The following is a 13,953-nucleotide window of genomic DNA, read 5'->3' on the forward strand; positions in this document are numbered from 1 at the left end:
ACAACACCGTCATCCCTAACATTACTACATGACTTGGACATTAAGTGCAGATTGGATTACAAATCCCCACAAGCGCAGAAGACAACTAGGGTTGTCTCCCCTTTTTAGCAACTATTTTAAAACATCAGACATAACACTAAGGTAGTACATATGGCTTACACACTTTAGACAAACTCTACAGGATTTTAAGTTTCAAACTTCGGTAAGACTCATGGAAGGTAAGCCAGGACAATACCTAAAATTATCTGAAGAACAGGAAGAATAATTCAGAGTGCCTGAAATAAGGCTACCTCCTGAAATGAAGGTACTGCAATTATTTCATAAATCTTTCTGGAATTGCTTCACAGATTACAGGTTTAATTAAGAAAAACATTATATTGAAGGGATGTTAAGCTTCTAGAGACCTAGCTATGTACTTAAAACATTAAGAGTCCCAGGAGTCCTGGTGGGATGTCTGTCTTCAGACTGCACAGTGTTTAAGTTCATTACAAAATTACTTGGTTTAAATTTTAAGAGGACGCCATCTGTTTTGGAGACGTGCTATATACCACAAAGAACGTAAAATGAAAACAAAGTAGATGTACTATTGATTCTGTTCATTGAACAGGCCATAAAAAACCACCAGAACTCAGTAAAAGGGAGCACTTCCCTCTCCACCCTTCTTCTACTACTAGCTCTCTGACAAGCAGAAATTTAAAAAAGTACAAAATAGTATATTTAGGATGCAATCACTTCATGTTCAGCTAAACTGATTTTAAGGCAAAGTCCTCAAAACACAGAAGGAAAGAACCAAAGGACAATCTTGGAAGGATTCACTTAACATGTAACAAGATATACAAGTCATTTACATTAGATTCCTGCCCCCCACCCCCCAATTACTGTTGACTTAGATTACACTCCCACAGAGACTTGCTAGTAGGAAACAGGTGTTCTTAAGTGAAATAACTTGCCAACTTTAATAACTGTTTCTTCTCTTTTGTGCCTTGCTCCAGAGCTCGCAGAAGATGAAGATATACTCTAGGACACAGTCATTTCCCCAGGCTGCCAGAAGCAAAATTAAAGTTTCATCCAAAACAAGTTAATTCCTTTACTAGTCTGGTCTACCAATGATACCTCCAAAACTATTTGAAAAGTCAAAAGGCATAGAAAATGAAGTGCACCCAGCAATCACATATCCAATTCAAATCCCTGTGCAAGGTGGCACGCTTTCCAGTGTGCTCTTCCACAGCCTTGGTGCAAGACGTATCCAAACAGGAATATTGTGGACTAGATGGAACATGCCACTTCTCAAACCAAAGGCCCATCTCTGCCACCAGAGAGCACAGAACTTATCCCCAGGCATGAGAAGCCCCAGCCAGGGTAGTTCCCTTCCCCCAAGCTGTGGAAAGGGCAGCACCTGAGAGGCAGCGTCAGGAGCCTGCCCAGGACTGAGTGTCCCGCTCCCTGGCAGCAGCGCAGCAACCGGAGCACGCATCAAAGAGGTCCTCTCCAGCACAGTCAGTAGCTAAAGCTATCCAGAGGAATTGATGGATTGCAGTCCTCTGGGGGAAAGGAGACTGACGACACTCTCTTCCCCTCACTCATCTCCTTCCTTGGTTATCTCTGTTCTTTGGGATGGAAAGACAGTAGAGAGAGCCTACTCCCTCTATTATTCTTTTGGTGTTGTTTTGTTGTAATCTTTGCCTTACTTAGCACACCCTAATTTCAGGTATATTGATTAGGTATAAACAAGGATACCTGGAAGTACACAGTTACATAGAAGGGGGTGCACAAGCTAAAAATCTTGCTAAGAACTGCCTGTAAAACACAATCCCCAGCATTTTCACACACACAAAAAAAACCCCAAAACCCTGTTGCCATTTGACATACCAGATTTTTTACAAGAGTTACTATTTCACTATTTATTCTAAAAATAAAAAAGATTGCTTCTTAACAAGGAGTGCTCAATGGTAGAGAAATGGCTTTCAATTTTTTCAGAAAATACCTCTGAAAAATTCTGGGGTAGAAAGCTAGTAACACTGACTTCCCACTAAGGGGGAGATTAGCTACGTTGTGGTTCAGCAGGGATTTCATCACAGCGCAGAGAAGAAGGGCGCTGCCCCACCACATACTTAACCTTATACCTGGTCTACACCAAAATGTGTGCTGCTCCCACACATTCCTGCAATCCCACACACAGGGAGGTGAAGCAGATCACTAACCTAACCACAAAATTAATGCTACAGATAAGGAAGAATAAGATGTGTGATGAAGAGAGCCATTCCTTTAAGCAGCTGCACCCATGTACCAGATAAAAGAACATACCTTACTTAATTCCACTCTTGCTTCAAATATTCTTTGGATTTTAAACTTTTTCTAATTCCCGTGCTTTACTTTAATACTCACTACTTTGATGCGATTAATTTTAGTGTCATTATTTTGCATACTGTTGCTATTTTCACCATCCACACAGTGCAGATTAACATGGGAAATTCCAAACAATGACGACAGATTTACACAGTAAAATCCCCCGTGCATCAATGCAGACTAGCTTCTTAAATGCTTCTGGCAAGCCGACAAACCCTTCAACCTAACATTAAATTAAAACCATAAGCAAGTGCTAGATTCTTTATCGGTGTTTGTGAATGAGCAATAAATTTTAAACTTCAGGTGATACAGCACAGCGAATTTACTGGAGCGTTGTGCTTTGCTGTAAACGGTATACTCTTGTTAGGAAAACATGCTGGCAAGCGCTCTTCCTATTCACTTTCACCTGGTAACTCATGTAAAATTAAAACACACTCACGTTTTATCTGCAGGAGGATTTGACCTCATGTTACCTTTCACTTTAAAAATATATTGAAGAGCTCAGAAGAGGAAAAACTGGTATTTCCCACAAGCACAGAACATATTTTTCCATTTTCACTTGCTGATTGTTGTCAGCCTAAATTAAGTCTTTGCTCTTCTTGTGAGCATGACAAGCTCATTTGAGAACCACGGAAACTGTAATACATTAGAACTACATCTACTTCGGTAGTATGAGTGTTCACCTCTACTACTTGCAAATTACTACTGCTATTGCCAGGAATAAAAAAAGATTAAGACTTAGTTATGGAAACAGACAGCTGATGAAGACATTAAAGTAGTATATGTAATCATCAAGGGACTAATTCTGATCTCTGCTGATAAATATTCAGCTGACTCCAACAGAATACAGCTGTTCCACAGAACAGAAAAAATCTGAACTAGGACTCAGAGTTTTTCAGGAAAGTATACTTCTTAATATAGTTATCTAAAACCAAACTCAAGTACTTATTTTCTTTTCTTTTAAAGGCAAACTCACCACAGAACAAAAAAGTACAAGTTTACAACAGATTCTTCATTCAAGAATTAAATTCCTTAATAGCAGAGCAGAAAGCAATATGCACAAAGTAACTGAAAGGCTTCAAAACTTCCACAAACCACCAGCAGTGGCTTATCTATAAAGACAAAATGAAAAGTAGATGGTATTTTTATTATATTTCCCTCTTCCACTTGAAAATTTTCTTGAAGTTACTTTTGGCTGGTAAGAATTAACTGGTACATTTACTGAACTATTCCACTTACTGTGCTTCTGCACTGTGTACCAATATGTAAATTCTTACCTTATTCTGATTTCTTACTCTTCATATAATCTCATTTATGCACATATTCAAATACCACTTCTTAAAAAACTCGTTTTATTACAAGTAGAATGATCACCCCAGATATTGACTTTCCTATAAAGTGCACACCAAAGGTCTCCAAGTCTTACAAACACAGACTTTTGTATAAGCATCAAGTACCAGCTAAGTCCTCCCACCTGAGCAGTATCAACTAAACTTATTTACAATTTAGTTACCTTTTTTCTTCTATTATGCAGAAAAAACACTAGTTCAGGGAACCACACTAAGCTTATGCCACAATATATGCAGACCTAGTATCTTCCTCCTGTCACATATTTTACAGGATACTTTACCCCAGCAGATTTTATTTCTCTAGTTCCAGGCAATTTTTTTACTAATATTCTGTGTAATTATTACATTTACCGTCGTAAAAAAATTAGTTAGCACCCTTTGTACTAGATGATCTTAATATCATTTGAGTTTTGGGTACTTTTTAATCCGATTGCCAATCTTGTAAATAATATTTCCTGCATACCTTAATGATAAAATACACAGAATTGTTCAGAACTCTCAGTAACCACTTTGTGTACAGCAACTGTTTTCGCAGCCCACATCTGCCTCATTTCTGTAGAATGTATCTTCAAGACAGGGACTAGATTACTACGCATTTCTGCAACACTTAATGCAAGACTGATCCAGTTATTACTACAACAAACTATACCAGCAATAATTATTTCAGAAAGGCATGATTTCAGTGACCATATTCTTGAAATTTCATTGTTAACCTTTAAACTTCAATTAAAGGACATTCACATCAACCTTAGAACTGTAAAGAGTATCACTGAAGTGACTAGCACAAAAAGTTCAGGAGGGGGGGAAGGTATCTGCCTTCTCTCAAGTTACAATCACACAAGCCCTAAGAACATTTATATTCATCTGCTCTACCAAAGATAAGTGTAGCTGCATTTGAGTGCACTAGCCAAACATATTGTCAATAGCAGATAGGCATTATCTGTGTCAAAATACCTCCCCAAAACCGCTTACATAGTCCAGATCTGCCTTTAACATGATTGAACATTGTTGAAATTCAGACAACCATATTTTTTTCAACTCTAACAATTCTGTGGACTATTCTTAGCTTTTACTTATTTCCATTTCAGATAAAATTTGACTGAACAGATTAGTGTTCACTAAGGCATGTTTCAACAGTGATGCTGTGCACTGTATAATAGATTCTGCAGGAATTCCATAGCACAATTCAGAGTGCATCCCATTCAATAGATACTCCACAGAAGAACAGTCCATCAGGCAAAGGTGCAATATAATTCTATAGTACTCTGGAGCTGATACCGGCAGAATACAGAAACATTAAGTAGATGACACTTTCTCAATAAACCTGTATAGCAGAAGCCCAGGAGTCAAAATTTAAGAAAAGTATTATGCAGTAAGTGAAGCATATTTAGAAGTCTTCCTGAACTTACAGCAAGTTAAAATTACTATCTCCGTACGAGCTACCTATAGAAAAATCACTCCAAGTAACATAAAACTGATGTCTGGATAATTGCATATATAAATATATCACCTCTTCCATACACAAATTAAATTCCACGTCTACTAATACAGGACACTGAAGTCATTCCAGGTATCACCAGTTTGCACAGAATAACCAAATAAACAAAAGAAATGCTGTAACTCATCTGGTAAGTGTAGCTATCACTGTTAAATGACCAATGCATAGAGATCCACAGGTTACCTCAGAAGAGCAGGACACCACACTGAGATAATACTATCAATTCTTTACTATATTAAGCAATAAAGCTGGGAAACCAGGTTAAGGAAAATGCACCCTGTGCAACTACTGGATCCAAATTGACTTTGCACTGTATTCCTATGCTTGCCAGTTCATGCCTTGTCCCACAAAAATACAGGCTTCACTCAGGTCTGAAAGCAGTACTACTAAGATCAAGTAAATTACACTTCTATTATTAATTCCTTCCAAAACCAGAAACAAAAGCCATCCAATTGGCTTCTACACAAGGCAGTTCAGCTGACACACACTAAGCTTGAGCCGACAAGGTGTACTCAGTGACGTAATACACAGGCATCAGGTATTTCTGTGTCATCATACTCCCTTACCACTTCGGAGCAAAGCCTCATTGGGTGTAGCCATCATGGAAATCTTGTAACTGTCTTCAAGTAGTATTATTTCTAAAACCCAGACCTGCCAGACACATACGAACTTTGTGGAAAAGCAGCATCAGTCTGGTTTATCCACAAACCCGGTAATCCACCACCCTCCAAGATGACCAAACTGCTTTGTATCCTCCCTTCTGCATGCACCACTGCCTTGTTCCCTCCCCCTAACACATGCCATCAAGCACAAACCTTCCCAAAATCTGTAGACAGAAAGAGGGTGCAAGGCTCATCAATTACAAGGTCAAAACAGGAAAACATCCTTGCTACTGTAAAGTGTAATACAGAGTGGAGCAATACCCAAAGGTCTGGGAAGGTACTTCAAATGAAATAGTAACAAGCAAGGCCACCATGGAACAGGAGACTGGAGGCTCACTGGAAAAGATAGAGGTAATACCAAGGCAGCCACTACAGCTGTGAAGAAACATTACTAAGAGGTAAAGGTAAGAACTGATAGAAACTCTGCGGATGAGAACAAATCCAATTAAGCAATGCAGAAGAATTGAGCTCGAAGAGCAGAAGGGTGCCAACAGAATACTACTAAAGGTGATCATCAGAAGCACATGCAACTGTATTAACCGCTACGGAATAAATGGTGGGGTGGCTTTCTGTGCAAAGTAACAGTGAACTGTCTGCAAAAAGACTAGCAGGGAGTGTGCTTATAAGAGACTGTATACAGCAACAGGGAAGAAAGACATACTTACGAATGGAAGTCTGCATGCACACACAGTTGCATTTGCAGTTAAAATAGTCCGATTACACTGAAAAGTTAGCATCGCTATGAGGAGCCTGCCTTTTGTCTCTCCTTACATGTGTATTCTACAGAGAGACTAAAGTTTATTAGGATCAGTTCATCATGCATATTTTATAATGGTAGTTAAAGTTTGACCTTTATACTGTAAACCCCACTCCCAACAGATAGGAAGTGGCAGCGTTGAAAATAAAACACTACAATAGTGTGCATTTCCTAAAGGAGCAAGTGATTTCATCTGCATCACAACTGATTCCTCTGAAGTACTACAACTGTACATTTGATACATATATAATTTTTTATAATTTAGGTAAAAGAGCAAGGAAGCTAAACTATATTTGACAAAGATAAATCAGCAGGCTTTTCAACCGAGATTCCTGTCCTTTAGAGGCATCTGTGGATTATGAGACAGAAAACACAATGTCTGTCAGTGGAAAGGGAATTAGTGGAGAATAATTCCAGTCACTTAGTGGAATGGAGTTAGTGAGGAATAATAGTAGGAAACAATGCAAGGAAGTTTACTCACATCTCTTGCTTCACTGAGAACATGGAAATGGAAGAGGCCTATCTAACAAAGGCACACAGACTTCTTTCAGAAAAATATTACCCTGTTTATTATGGCAGGAACTTGAGAATTGTTTTATTTAATTTTTTAAAAAAACATAATGAACTACATTCCCCTAATAGTTCTAAAGACTTCCAGATAATGATTTGCCTCCAAATGAGAACAAAATTTCAAACTAGTCAAAAAATACTAGCATACACATGTCAAGCAACAAAACTGCTAGTTGAATAAGACCAGAGAACATACTTTATCAAAAAAAGTAGACTTAAATTTAAGCATGTGAAATAAGCCAAAGGACATATGGCTACAAAAACCTACATAGTTGTAAGATAAGAAAGGAATTACTACACAAGAGTTCAGAATACATCATTAGAACACTAAAGCTGAGAATGGGAACTTATCTCATACATGTTCATTGCTACCAAATCTCCACTCACATCTTTTCTACAGCTGACAAACTATTTCACTGCTGTAACTAAATAATATAAAAGCCAAACTGATTCAAAAAAGTGTTCCAAAAACTTAGTTAAGAAAAAATAGCTGACTGCTACACACTGTACATGAAACAGTATCAAAGGGTAAAAAATACTTTTTGCCATTACCTTTGATAGAGCTACAGTTACGTAACTTACATTTACAGTTATATAATTTACTGACAGCAAATCGTCCCTGATCTACCTGACTGACTGTGTCGATGAGGGAAGATCAGTGGACACCGTTAACCCAACTTGAGCAAGACGTACAGCACAGTCTCCCATAGCGTCTTTGCGGCTAAGCTGGATAGCTACAGACTCAGTGGACCATCAGGCCTACCCAGTAGCAGCTGCGGTTGATGGGGTCCAAAGTCTAACTGCAACCAGTTACAAATGATGTTGCTCAGAGTCAATACTGTGGCCAACACCTGCGCTGGCAGACGGGAAGCTCAGCATCTGTCAGTGTACCCTTGCTGTGACAAAGGCTGTCTGCACACTGCGCTACATTTGCGGTATCAAAGTGATTATATCCCTCTACCTGGCATTTACCAGTCCATAACCACAATACTATGTCTGGTTTGGGGTCAGGCAATACAGAAGAGAGAAGAAAGGGTGAGATGAGCAGAAGGCCACTAAGATGGTTAACAGAGCTGCAGCATGCAACCTAGGTGGGAAGCTAAGGCAACATCTCTTCTTCTGGAAAACAGAAGGCTACGGTGGTGGAATCCAACTGCTGACTTTCACCACGGAAGGAGTAATTGCATACAGGCAAGACAGAAACAGACTCCCTTCAGACATGCACAAATGAGGGCTAACAGGCAGTGGTCCCAGGTTGCTCCAAGGGAAACTCCAAGGTGCTGCAAGGCAAACATTTTTGCCAGTGCACGTGGTTAAGCAGTGAAACAGGGTGCCAAACAGGCTATGGAATTGCCATCACTGGAGATTTTTCAGAAATGCTGCACAAAACCCTAAGCAACCTAAACTAACTTTGGAATTAGCTTCCCTTGAGTACAGGGTCTGACTGGATGACCTCCAGAAGTCCCTTCCAACTTACACTATTCTATGATGATACTACAGGTGTTCGCATTTGCTCTACAATCACATGTATTAAACTTGACTCAAGGAACTTTGGAGAAAAGCGTTTATGTTGGTCCTCAAAGAAACTAGTGAAGAGACAACTTCTGTCTTCAGACTTAGATGAGGTGCAAATTAATATTTCAGATCTTCCAGGGAAACTCTGAGGAAAGAATTTGACTACGCACAGAAATAAACCCAAAATGTATTTTAATGGCTGTTTATACTGCATTCAGGACAAGAACTGGTATAACTACATTACATCCTGGCCAGGCCAGTGTTCTCTACTTAAGCCTAGAACTATTTTACAGTTAATCACTTCTGCCTATATACTGTATATCCCCAGATCACTACTTATTTCTGGCTTCCTTCACGGTCAGTAACCACCTGTATTATACTTTCCACTACAGTAAGCCTTTAAAACTGCGCTTTATAGGTTGCCTGCCCAGAGCAGGAGTGGGGGAAATGCAGAGAAAATTGACATACAATTTTTCATTGCTTTTGTTTTCTAAGTTTTATTTTCAACTTTAGAACCAAAGGAAAATTCTAGTTCTTCTTTCCAGTCCAACAAATGGGATTTTCTTGGTGAAGTACCTAAATAAATGGTTTAGAAACATTTTTGCTGTTGAAGGGGCAGGGTGATTTTAAATCCAAGAGAATTTCTTAAGCGGTAAGAGAAAACATATTTTAATACGAGACACAAGATCACAATTGTCAAGTGATCTTCCTATCTATTCTTCAAGAATTCTTCAAAAGAACAAAAAAAATTTCACTTTTGCATTTCACTTCCAGTATTGCAGTGCTGTGAGTTTTGTACTCTTAAAGTTGTTTCTACTTCAGAAAAAAATATATAACTGGATTTCTTACGCAAAAAACAAGAAAAACATACCCTGTTTTTAAGAGGTCTTTCAGATACAGTAAAATATTAAGACTAACAAATTTCCTATCTCTTCACTCTACCCACTTTTGCAAATCACACTGATCTTTTATAAACTCAAGAAAAGGAGGTTATAATGATCTTCCCTGACTATACTTGGTCTCACTAAGGAAATTCCATGTTAGTATCTTAGTAAAAAGTCAAGTCAATTAAGGAGTACGTCACTCCTCTGAAAACAAAAAAAGTCCTAAGACTCAACACAAGATTAGAAAAGGTTGAACCAGAACTTTATACTTCACCTAAGGCTAAGTCTTACCATAGCAACTGTTAAAATATTTCACAGTAGCCAAGCAATCAAACTTTTGCTTCTGTTCACCTATAATAAAGGAAGTTTAGACAGGCTTTTGTAAATGCAGGCCATAATCTCACAAACAATTAAGTGAATGGTTAACTTTGCACAAGAAGATAGCTTAAACTTAAAATAGATGAAGTTAACACATGTGAGTGCATGATGAGGCTTTTACTGCAAGGTACTGGTAACACAACCAAGTTTACACTGATAATATAACCAAATTTAGCAACATTTTTACTCCAGACCTTCCCTGTAAATGAAAGAGACTTTTAATTACAATAGACACACTCTGAAGAGCCTTATCATAGTTGCAGCGCTAGCTTATACAACTCTTACCCTTTGTTCCTCCCCTACGCCACCTCTTCAGTTGTGCTGGGGTTTGACGTACCAGTCAACAGGGACTAAACAAGCTGGATCAATGAACTGAACCTTCTTAAAAACAGTGCTGCCAAAAAGAAAGTTACTTACAACTGCAAGCAGTTTCCTGCTCTAGGTTACCATGCAGCTACATAAACAGTTGAACAAGCACAAGTGAAACAGTGACACAAGGGCTGCGTTAGCCAAGACTGCTGCCAAGAGAAATACTAGTAAAATTACAGCCTAACCTAAACCTGCATCTACCTGTTCATAACTCACTCGGATGAATAAGCACATTGAAACAAATGGGGGTGGGGAAGTACTCAACCGCCTTACATGAGCCTGTGCTTTCAATCTGTTAAGCAAGCTATGTATGCCACAATCATGCTTTGACGAGAACCTTGAAAGTCATTTTAATTTACTTCATTAATACCCTTTCAAACTAAGTTTACTAATTGTTTACAAGATCTGCTGCAACTATGCCCAGAGAGTTATGGGGGGCGAGAACACTACATTTAACCCAGGATGTAGACTGCAGTGTTTCATCTAAGTATCAATATTCATCATAGAGTAAGTTTAAAAAGCTGAGAAACCCCCCATGAACACTGTATAACTCTCCTAGAAACAACAATAACTCAAAACAAAAATAGTTCACATTTCACTTGTCCGTATTTGTCTTGGTCCTCACTTACACGGGTACTTTTTGTTTGTTACTTTAGGAACAGGCTGTGACTAAGATTCATTGTTTTTCAATAAGTAACTCAGCAAACCATTTGTATAATTACCCCTCACTTAACCCCCTTTTTTTTTTTAAACTGAGCTCTGAACTTCCTAAAAATCCTAATAAATATAACTACAAACTATTACTTTAGATTTCATCTTCTCATTCCAAGGCAATGTATTTATAACTGGTTTAGATTTCTATTAAATAAAAGTTAATTTTGTATAACTGGAAATACAGAATATTTAACTCATTTTGAATTAAATGTATTTGCTAGGTTTGTGTATTCAGGAACACTTTTACAGTAGTCAAGCTGTACTAGCTTAAAAATACATAAAGCTCTTATAATGCATGTTACCAATCTCTACGTGAATGTTTACGAGATTTTTTACTTATTGCTTCCTGATACTTTGATAGATAACACAGGAGTGAAAACAGAAGCGTATTTGATTAAAAAATACAGACTTTGGCAGATAGTGAGAAGCAAATTAAATGTTATGGAACAATATTTCCATGTCTGTCTCCAGATTCTATTAGATACTTCTGATGTTCACATCCGATTGTTTTTTAAAAAACAATTTAATGCAACTGAAAGGTTCAAGAATGCTGGAAAAAGCTACAGACCTAAAAAAAATAAGCCAAAGAAAACCCTGGAAACATAGAAGGCCAGTGTCTACATGAAGTTCCAGATGATAGATTCCAGTTCAGGTTTAAGCAATAGTTTGTAATAATCAAATAATAATTAAAAAAAAAAAAATCTACATTTCCCAGATGGAAATAAAGTCAGGCGTTTATTCATTCTCCAAGTTTCACAGAGGGAAGAATTTTCCCAAAAACTTGCCCCTGTACAATCACTTTTAAAAATTACTTTCAATATATGTAATAGTGGCAGAAACAATAGAAACAGTCTGAAAAAAATATTCTGGAACAGGAAAAATGTTTTAAACATATTATACAGACAAAACACACCACAGTAAGTCTATATTAAAAGAAGTACTACACCAAAATATTAAGCATTACAGCTGGGTATTTCTGCTGAGCCAAAGCCTTCTATTCAAAGAGCAAAGTACATTTCAGAACTTGTTTTTCTTTCAAAACCATTAATTCAAGCAGTACTAGCAAGCTACAAAAAACAAAACAAAACAAAAAAACCCCCACAAACGCCAAACCTACAAGCCTTGTACAAGTTAGAGGGATTCTAGAAACCCGAACAAAGCCCCTACGATCACTGGTTGCTAACAAAACACTAGTAAAAGCACGTATCTCTTGCTGAAGCCTGTAGTCTGGCACTAGGCCTCAAAAACAAGGAGACAGCCTGGGAGCCAGAAAGTGAGCAACTCTATAGCAACGCACCCAGGGAAGCCTTTCCCCTTCCTGCCAAATAGTGATCCGCCAAGGAAGTCACCCAGCGCAGCACCAGCGCTCATCCTTGACAAGGAGCGTGCAGCACAGCTCCTTCCAGCTACATCACACCTTCGGATGGAAATCCGTGAGGGTGATCTGTGAAAGAAAGTCCAGGAAAAGCGAAAGTCCTGCGCGAGCTGAAAAACGAGCAACTACGGAAATTCAGAGTAGTTCCCATATGTCTCCTCTTCTGCAGAAAGCACCTACTTGATCCTCCCCTCTTCACCAAAAGCATTTAGCCACAATCATCACACAGCATGGTATACAAAGCCTAGAAAGAAATCATCCAAGCCATTCATATCTTTACATAAATAATACTATTAGATACTGTATACAACAGATATTACAACAGCATACAACAGACATTATAACAGTGAGCTAAACTTCCCATTTAAAAAACCTCAATGTCACATAAAATGCAGAAAGAGCAACAGGTTTACTGTACTGAGCAGGATCAGTAAGACCTGACAGATAGCCCTGAGCAAAGCCTATACAAAAAGCCTCCCTGTTAGATAAAACTAACTACCAGCAAACAAAACTAATCCATCCAAAATTAAATGGGAACCAAGGCAAGCTGATTTAGCTCACGCTAAGCAATCTACAGACAAAAAGAGAATCCAGGTAGCATCTCACTGACTTAAAATGCAGAAGTGTTATTCGCTACAACTGAAGATGACAAAAAAAGTCACACTTACATCGTCTCTCCAGTCTTAGCAACATGACAAAGAAACTGATCCAGTATTGGACATACTTCCTTCTTTCCTCTCTTCTCAAAATCTGTTGGTGCGAGAATGACACAAAAAGAACGGTAAAAGAAGATAGGACAGAAAAAAAATCATAATAATTAGCGATTTATTTGCTTTAACGATCAGTACAGCTCCCACAAAAACATTTCCGCACTTTCACAACGCTTTAGCTGTTCCCAAGAGTTCCACCAGCCTCCCAGCCCTGTAAAACACTTAATATTTTTGTGTGGAGAGACTACATGCATCTGAGCAGCAAAAGTTGATTTGCAACTTCTTTTGAGCAGCTGCGACAGAGAAAGAGACCGATTTCCTCAGGCTGCGTATCCAGCAAGGCAAGCTAGCGCCGAAGCGGACTGGGGAGGGAGAAAAAGAAAAAGGCACTGGCGAGGGCGGAGGGAGGGAAGGCAGGCAGGCATGCGGGGGGAGCAGAGGGCACTCCAGGCGAGGGGAGCCCCGGGCCTGGAGGAGGAGGAGGAGGAGGAGGAGGAGGAGGAGGAGGGGAGCCGCTGGGGTCACTAACCCTCCCTCTGCCTCTCCCCCTCACGCAGCCCAGAGCAAGCCCGGGGCGGGGGGGGATCGCTAGGGCAGCGGGGACTGGGGGCTCACCCCTCCCCGTCCCCACAGAGAGCCCCCGGGCCTCTCCCCACTCCGCGGGACCCCTTTCCCTCCCACGCGAGCAGCCCCCTACCCACAGCGCGGCGACCCCGACCCTCGTCCCCGGCGGAGGGCAGCTGCCGCCCTCAGCCAAGGGCGCTCCCTCCCCCCAGAAGGGTCTCAGCCGTGAGGAAGACCCCCTGTCCCCCCCGCCTCAGCGTGG

At 39.5% G+C, this 13,953-nt stretch overlaps 1 protein-coding gene across 1 annotated transcript in view; it reads right to left on the minus strand.

The window, feature by feature from the left end:
- The window catches only part of PPP4R2 (protein phosphatase 4, regulatory subunit 2), a 33,737-nt gene that overhangs the window by 18,538 nt on the left and 1,246 nt on the right, over positions 1-13,953 (minus strand). Inside the window, exon 3 of the mRNA XM_010573221.1 lies at positions 13,086-13,167. Coding sequence (XP_010571523.1) covers positions 13,086-13,167 — 82 coding nt within the window. The remainder of the gene's footprint in view (positions 1-13,085; positions 13,168-13,953) is intronic.

Source organism: Haliaeetus leucocephalus, unplaced genomic scaffold (genome assembly GCF_000737465.1).
Source record: "Haliaeetus leucocephalus isolate CR32 unplaced genomic scaffold, Haliaeetus_leucocephalus-4.0 Scaffold2, whole genome shotgun sequence".
NCBI lineage: Eukaryota > Metazoa > Chordata > Aves > Accipitriformes > Accipitridae > Haliaeetus > Haliaeetus leucocephalus.